Below are 7,051 nucleotides of genomic sequence, written 5' to 3'. Positions count from 1 at the left end.
CCCTTCCTTTCCTATTTTCCTCTCTCTTTTAAGACCCAGACCTTCGTGCACTCTACCACATTCAGGTTATTTTTTGTTGTAATTGTGCAATGAAGAGCAATTTGGGGGGGGGTGTGCTTCCCCTGCTCTGTGCCACTCCGATGGCCAAGGAGCAAAGTGAAGGGATGGCGCACGGGGCAGCAGTCTGTTCTGCTCCTGCACCCCAATGCTGCCCCATAACCCAACCTGGGGGTGATGCAGCCCTCAGAAGTGCAGGCAAGGAAGCCGTAGGAAGCTGAGGATGTGCACATTGCACTGTCCCCACTCGCTGAGGCTCCATGTGCTGCACAGGGACGGCTGCGGAGCTGCAGGAGCGCGGTGTGGGGGGAACCCCACAGAACCCCACAGCTCCCTCCTGCAGTCTGGGCCCCGTGAATGTTTGTTCGCACTTTGAAGTTGGTGGCCTTGTTTTCTGAAAAGGGCTCGATCTTTCCGTGCAGTTAAATTGAACTCACCTTCCCCATCGCGCTGTTCTTCTCCCCACCTCCAAACCCAATCAACGAGCAGCTTGGCTGGACAAAGCACTGCCAGCGCTGCAGGATCTGTCATTAATCTCAGCAGTTTATACCTTTGGTACGACACCGGACCCGTCTGGCTGGGAAACAGCCATAAGGGGAGCAGCAGCAGCTCACGGCCAGATTGAGGTTTGTCCTGAAAGACAGCAACAGGAGAACAGCAGCACTTTGAGCACAGAGAAAGCAGCTCATCTGAAGCGCTCACCTGCCAAAAAGCTCTGAATTCAGACTCCCAAACTTCAAGATACGAAGAGTTTTACCTTGAACCTCTTTACACGCAATCGATGCCTTTGCTGCCCCCCCCCGAGGAGCAGAGCAGTGGGCAGCGTGTGCTGCAGGGGACGCCCGGACAGGAGGAGCACCCACAGCCCTCCCCACACCGCTGCTCCCAGCAGCGCAGCGCAGCTCCAGCCCTGGGACACGGCGTGCAAAGCGTGCTGCTTCACATCGCTGCTTCCCCAACGCCCAGCAAACTGCATCCAGGAGAATTTGGAAGTCGTCAGAACTCCGTGAGCCACAAATTGCTGCTGGCTTTGCTTTCCGTCCCCACCGCACACATCCTCCCCCCAGGAGCGAACCTCGCGTCTGCTGTGTGCATCCCACACCTGATGGAGCTCCTTTGCCAGCACAGCACGGAGCAAACCTGCCTGCCTTCACTCACAGGCTTTGCTTTGATGACAGATTCCTAAGTTCAACAACAACACCTTCAAACAAAGGCACGGAGGGGTGGGCAGGGGGCTGCGCTGCGCCCCGGCTCCGCATTCAAGACAAGGGGAGGATGGGCTTCGATGGATCCTTGAGAATGGTGATAAGATTTAAAAAAAGAAAAAAAAAAGAAAAAAAAAAGCAAACGGCAATTTTTTTACTTGTGTTCTGTAATGTTTTATATGTGCGTGGTCTTTCTTAATGTAAAACTCTTGTATTTTTGTGGTTTATATGCAGCAGGACTGATGGCTGTGAGGGTGCACGCTATTTTGTAAGATACTCCTAAGCCAGTTTTCCCCAGGAGGAGCAAACTGACGTACTCACATTTTCATTGGCTTGTACCTGCATGTACAGTACGGGGCAGCAAGTGAAGATGATTAAAGCCAGCTTGAAAACCCCTCTGTGCTTGAGTTGAGCGTCACAAAGCGCCCGGCCCCCAACCAGGGGTGCAGCCAAACAGCTGCCCCCCATAGAACAGATTCACGGGGAGGAGGAAGAAATGCTCTTTTCTGAGGGACGCCCTGAAAAGGAACAGTTTTTTACTGAAGGAAACAAGCAGAGGAGTGCGTTAAGCACAGCTACCTGCAAGCAGAGCAGCATCAGCTCCAGGCTGAGGCAGTTCATGAACCTTCCTGCAGTTTGTTCTTCGCAGGGCCCCCAACCTCCCCCAGCCCAACCTGCTCTCAGCCTCACCTGGGAGCTCCAAGCCTCCCAGCAGACTGCAGTCAGCTCTCTCACAGAAAGGCTTGGTTTGGAAGGAACCCTGAAGGATCACCAAGTTCCAACCCCCTGCTATCAACCACCAGCTGCTGCTGCAGCTCTCCCCGCAGCAGGAATGCAGCATCACAGCCCAGGGCTGCAGCTTTCTGTTGTATACAGAGCTGTCAACTGACCCGAACTCACCCTGCTCTGCCCCCCGGCTCCCAGGCACTCCTCCATGCCCAGCGTTGGGACACAGCCCTGCTCACAGAGCCCGTCTGCATCCATCCACAGTGCTGCTGTAGGAACGCGATGGGGCAGCGAGGTTTCACCGCAATATTTTATTGGGGAATTTACATAGAGACAGGAAGGAGCAGCCCGCAGAGCTGGGGCTCCTCGCTCACGCTGATGAGTCGAAGCTGTGCTGTTCTACCAAAGATGAGAAAAGAAATCTGATCCACCCACTCTTGTGCCTAGGTTTAAATGGCTGAAGCTAGCTGGGATGGGCACTGGGAATACACAGGAACAAAAAAAAATATATATGAAAAAAGTATAAATTAGGATGCCGTTTTAAAAGTGTAAGAAAACTTGCGGCGGGCTCTCGGCCCTCGATAAGTTAACTCTCCGTTAGTTAAAAGTTAAATACATCAATACCACAGATCAGACAGAAAAGCCACTCTGAAGTGCAAGTTTCACATTCTGACAGCTTGCCCCCACACTGCGCGAGAATCCTGCTTGCTCAGGGGGGAGGGAGGGGGGCTCTGAATGCCTTTGGTTCCAACGAGGGTTGGCGAGCCAAGCACAGCTCCAAACTCCGCTCGAGGGAAGAGGTAGCAAGGCTTGCTTGCCCCTGGGCTTGGGCTAAAATCCAGTTCCTCAGCACCAAACAAGGATCCCACCCTCTGCTAACTGAAACCCCGACCAATACTGGAGTTTTAAGTGGTTCTGAACAGGCCTGAAGTCGCAGGCAGTAAGGAGGACAGGTCGCCCCGTTCCTCAGTCACACCTCTGCTAAGATCCCAGGACGTTACGTGCTACCCAGAAGCGTTAGTGGAGGTTTGTGCAAGGAGGGGGTCCACCCCAAAGTGTGCATTGACTGTGCTAAATAGAGGGGAGCTCATGTTCTGGTCACCGAGGTCGCACCGTGTCTGACAGTGACGAGGCAGAGGTGGGTCTCAGTAATGGAAAGAGGCTGGGGCTGGGCAGCCAGCCTGAAAGAAAAACCCTGAATGTCTCATGGAGCAGTTTTGAAGAACGGAACAGAAGGCAAAAATGGTCACAACGTGCGGGATCATTTCCACAGCTGAGTGCTGAGGGACTGATTGCTTCCCTGGGCACCTCCTCCACCCATGGACTGTCCGTATCCCATCACACCGTTGGCTCCATAGAAGTTCATCCCAGCCATCTGCTGGGTCATCTGCAAAGGGGAGGAGAGAGAGGTCAGAGCTTCACCGGGCAGAAGGTGCCAGCCTGCAGCTGTCAGTTCCAGCACGCCTCCCAACACATCAGCCTTCAGCAAGACCTTGTGAAGAGTTACAGCAAACAGAGGCTTGAACGAGACAGCACAGCTTCACTGAAAGCTACCCCGAAGGCTGGGCTCCACTACCACCAGCCCAGCAGTCAGACCTACAGAGGCAGACTCTCCTCATTCTCAAGAATTGACTTTTTCACCTTATTACAGAACCTGTGCCATTGCAGAATCACGGCGTGCTATTATCTGACCTTTCAGCAGCAGCACACAGCGTGAATCAGCAGCCAGCAGAGCCAGCTGCACTCCCCTCTGACTCTCAGCAGATTGATGCTGCTGGATGGACACACAGCACCCAGGTAACGTGAAGTTCTGGCTTTAACACAGGGCACTGCAGCTCTGCCTACAGCTCGTCATTCCGAGCAGCCAGGCGCTTGCACCTCTCCTTGGGCATCTACATGAAGCGTGCTGAGGTGCTGCTTTCCCACCTGGATGCATGAGGACCTTGCAGTTAGTATCTCCTCAGGCGCCTGCCCACCCATGGAGCTGAGAAATTTCAATGTCAGCTGATGTGACACCGATTTTTCTTCTCCACCCCGAGACCCCTGAACGTGTGACTGCTTTGTGATCCCTGCACGGCAGCAGTGCCAGCGTGCCTCACCCAGCCCCAGAACACAGGCTGCAAGAGCACAGAAGTCACAGGTCGGATTCAACCACGCGCCTCCTCCGTCCACCCTTGGGTCAGCAGGAGCCACACCTCACCTGAGTGATGTTCCACTGAAGCTGCTGTGCTGGCTGCACGCCATAGACAGGCTGGGGAACCGCTGCCATGCCAGCTACGTAACCAGCCTGCTGCGCAGCCATCATCCCGTTGGGGACACCAATGACAGCTGCCTGCACGTTGCCCACGTATCCGGCAGGGATGGCCATGGGGGTCACCATCCCCGCAGCCCCAGGCTGGGCCATCACACCCACCGACGGGGCCATCATGCCTCCCATCATGCTGCTGGAGGGGGGCACTCCTGGGAAGCCCGTGTACGCCGCTGCAGGATACGCCATCTGAGCCGGGGCCATGAACATCGCTCCTGAAAACGGGCAGAGAAGTGATGAAGGGAAGAAGGGTTGTGTTTGCTGTCAGGGTGGGAATGCTGACCTTCGAATCAGACCGCAACGCTCGCTTGGATGTGACGTCCAGGCTGAGCAGCTCATCGTGCTCCTCAGCAGCACTCGAGGACCACCCACACTCCCACACCTCTGCCTGACAGCCATCAGGACAGCCCACCCACTCAGCATTAGTGTGCTGCTCTATTCTGAGATCTGTTACCTTGCGCAGGCAGCTGAGGTGTCTGAGAGCCGTACAGGGAGAGGATGGAGTCTTTAGAGAGCTGCTTCTTCCCTGTTTCTTCCCCTTTGCCTCCTGGCTCGGGGAAGAGATTCAGGTTTTCAGGAACAGAACCGGCACTTCCAGATGTAGGCATAGAGCCAGAGACCTGAGGGGGACACAGCACAGGTGCAGCAGCATCCAGCACGGGGGATGACAGATTGTGACCCCTCCACTCCAGCACCCACCCCTCTGACAAGCACTGATGTTCCCTGCTTACCTTCCTGGAGTCAGAGTTCAATCCCACTGATGCGAAAAGATCCAGGTCCTTCTCCAAGCTGCAGGGCCGGCCGTTGGTGAGGGCGCTCGGCACAGGAGCATCTGGGAGAGACAAGGAGGTGACAGACAGGGAAGTGAACCACTAAAAGTTCACGGAATTCAGGAGACCAAACACTGCACTGAGGGTCACTGCAACGAGCACAGCCAGGCTGGGGGTCTCTTACCGAGTCCTAGCAAGTCTACGATGGGCTCAGTAGATTTGGGAGAACTTTTCCTAGATTGCTGAGTTTCTTCTTTCTTCTGAGGCTGGGGAAAGAACAGCAGAAGTCTGGTTCAAGTCATCTTTTAGCTCTGATATATTGGAGGCTTTAATGAGATTAAACCCTGCAACATCCCTACCCCCCCTCTAGACAGAGCAAGCATTACAAAGTTTTTTGTCCCATTACACCAATACGAATATGCACGCTCTAAACTAGAGAAAAACAGCAGCCCAAGTCTGAAAGCCAAGCAGGGAGTAGCTGGATTCCAATCTGCCCTGTGCTGCAAAGCAGAGCACATCTGTTCAGTATCTGCCTGAGTGGTGGAAAACAAGCTACTGCCATTAGTGTGACTCAAAGCATCCACTGCTATGACTGAGGCCTGAAAAAATGCTTCCATATGAAGCTGGATTGCCTCTGTTCTGTGTGAGAGCAGCCTACAACCGACCCGTGGCCGTAGGCTTACCATCTTCACCTTCTCAAAGATGACAGGTTCCAGCTTTCTTTCTGATGCTGGCTCGTTACTCTTTTTCCATTTGTCATCCTTTTCTTTCTGTAAAGGAAAACACTGATGTGAGGGTCGAAGCTCACACCATCACACGGTGAAAATGCGAACCAGGCTTTATTTGCTGTTGTTAACCTAAAGGGCCCCCCCTCTTTTGCCCGCTTTTCAGACTCCTGATGAGCCACCAAGGCAGCACACAGACACACCAACACCTGAAATCAGTCCTGCTCTAAGCACAGAGTTGGACAAACGACCTTCAGAGGTTCCTTCCAACTTCACTTCTCTGCACACTGACTGAACCTGGTTGGCCTCAGAGAGGAGATTAGTCACTAACACAGGAAACATTCAGACCTATTTTCATGCACTCACCACTTACTCACGAGACAAACCTACACTTAGCTTAATGCACACAGGCGATGAGGGGCTCACCCTAAACGTGTTGATGTCAATGCTTCGGTCCATGTATTTCTTCTTCTCGTACTTATCACGAATGAAGCCTTCCACAGCTCTGCAAGCAGCTTGTTAAAGACAAACAGCTCAAGAATGGAAGATGTGCACAGCACTGTTTGACACGTGGATACAAGGTACAAGCTGTGACTAAACTAATGACTGCCTAACGAGCATTTCGAGCAGCAACTTAAAATATAGTCATAGTTCCAACTACTTTAGCTACTCAATTTTGCACCCCTGGGCTATTCCAAGCATGACAGTGCTATAAAAAGTACATCAAATAAGGAAAAGGACACTTCCTACTATTTCTCCTTTGATATATATTTACTTTGACCATCACTTAAGAGCACACGCGTCGTCAGTCCAAGAGACGGCGGTCAGAAATGGATCCTACCCATGCAATCTAGGAGCTCCTCCTCACAGCTGATGCCCACACATGAGAAGCAGAGCCTCCCACGCAGGGAGGGCAGCTGTGAGATGAGATGGACAGCCCCCCCAGCAGCAGAGAAAGGATGCTGATCCGTCTGAGGTCGCCTGAAGTTCTCGGGCAGGAAGGCTTCGTAAAGACGATTTGCTTTTCCGTTCCCCATCTCCTGCATGCACTGCAATTCAAAAGAATCCTGAAATAGTTTTGCAGACATCGAAGCTCATACACCAGCCCTCCAGGCTGCCAAGTGAGAATCCACCCATGGCAGCCAGAAGGCACATGCAGGCTTCTCAAGTCTGCTCTGCACACAGCAGCCCCTCTTCAGGCTTTTGCTGCAGCCTCCAGGCTGGGACCCCCCCTGCAGCACCCTGACTCCCCCCCCTGCA

General features: G+C 53.3%; 1 protein-coding gene across 2 annotated transcripts; it reads right to left on the bottom strand.

Annotated features, from left to right (window-relative positions):
- Nucleotides 1–2,284: 2,284 nt before the first annotated feature.
- SMAP2 (small ArfGAP2) lies at nucleotides 2,285–6,872 on the bottom strand. Of its 2 annotated transcripts, none has more exons than XM_010723314.3 (8): nucleotides 6,755–6,871; nucleotides 6,218–6,296; nucleotides 5,750–5,836; nucleotides 5,251–5,332; nucleotides 5,028–5,128; nucleotides 4,751–4,916; nucleotides 4,189–4,511; nucleotides 2,285–3,375 (listed from the first exon to the last, which is right to left on the bottom strand). In XM_010723314.3, the coding sequence occupies exons 1-8, from the start codon at nucleotides 6,835–6,837 to the stop codon at nucleotides 3,250–3,252; spliced, it is 1,047 nt and encodes a 348-aa protein (XP_010721616.1). In that variant the 5' UTR covers nucleotides 6,838–6,871; the 3' UTR covers nucleotides 2,285–3,249. The 2 variants fall into 2 exon arrangements, with proteins under 2 accessions (XP_010721616.1, XP_010721617.1); XM_010723315.3 differs by having other exon boundaries at nucleotides 3,244–3,375; nucleotides 5,759–5,836; nucleotides 6,755–6,872.
- Nucleotides 6,873–7,051: the final 179 nt, after the last annotated feature.

This window comes from Meleagris gallopavo, chromosome 25, assembly GCF_000146605.3.
Source record: "Meleagris gallopavo isolate NT-WF06-2002-E0010 breed Aviagen turkey brand Nicholas breeding stock chromosome 25, Turkey_5.1, whole genome shotgun sequence".
Classification (NCBI taxonomy): Eukaryota; Metazoa; Chordata; class Aves; order Galliformes; family Phasianidae; genus Meleagris; species Meleagris gallopavo.
Note: the sequence above shows the minus strand (reverse complement) of the source record. Positions and strands in the feature narration are given on the sequence as shown.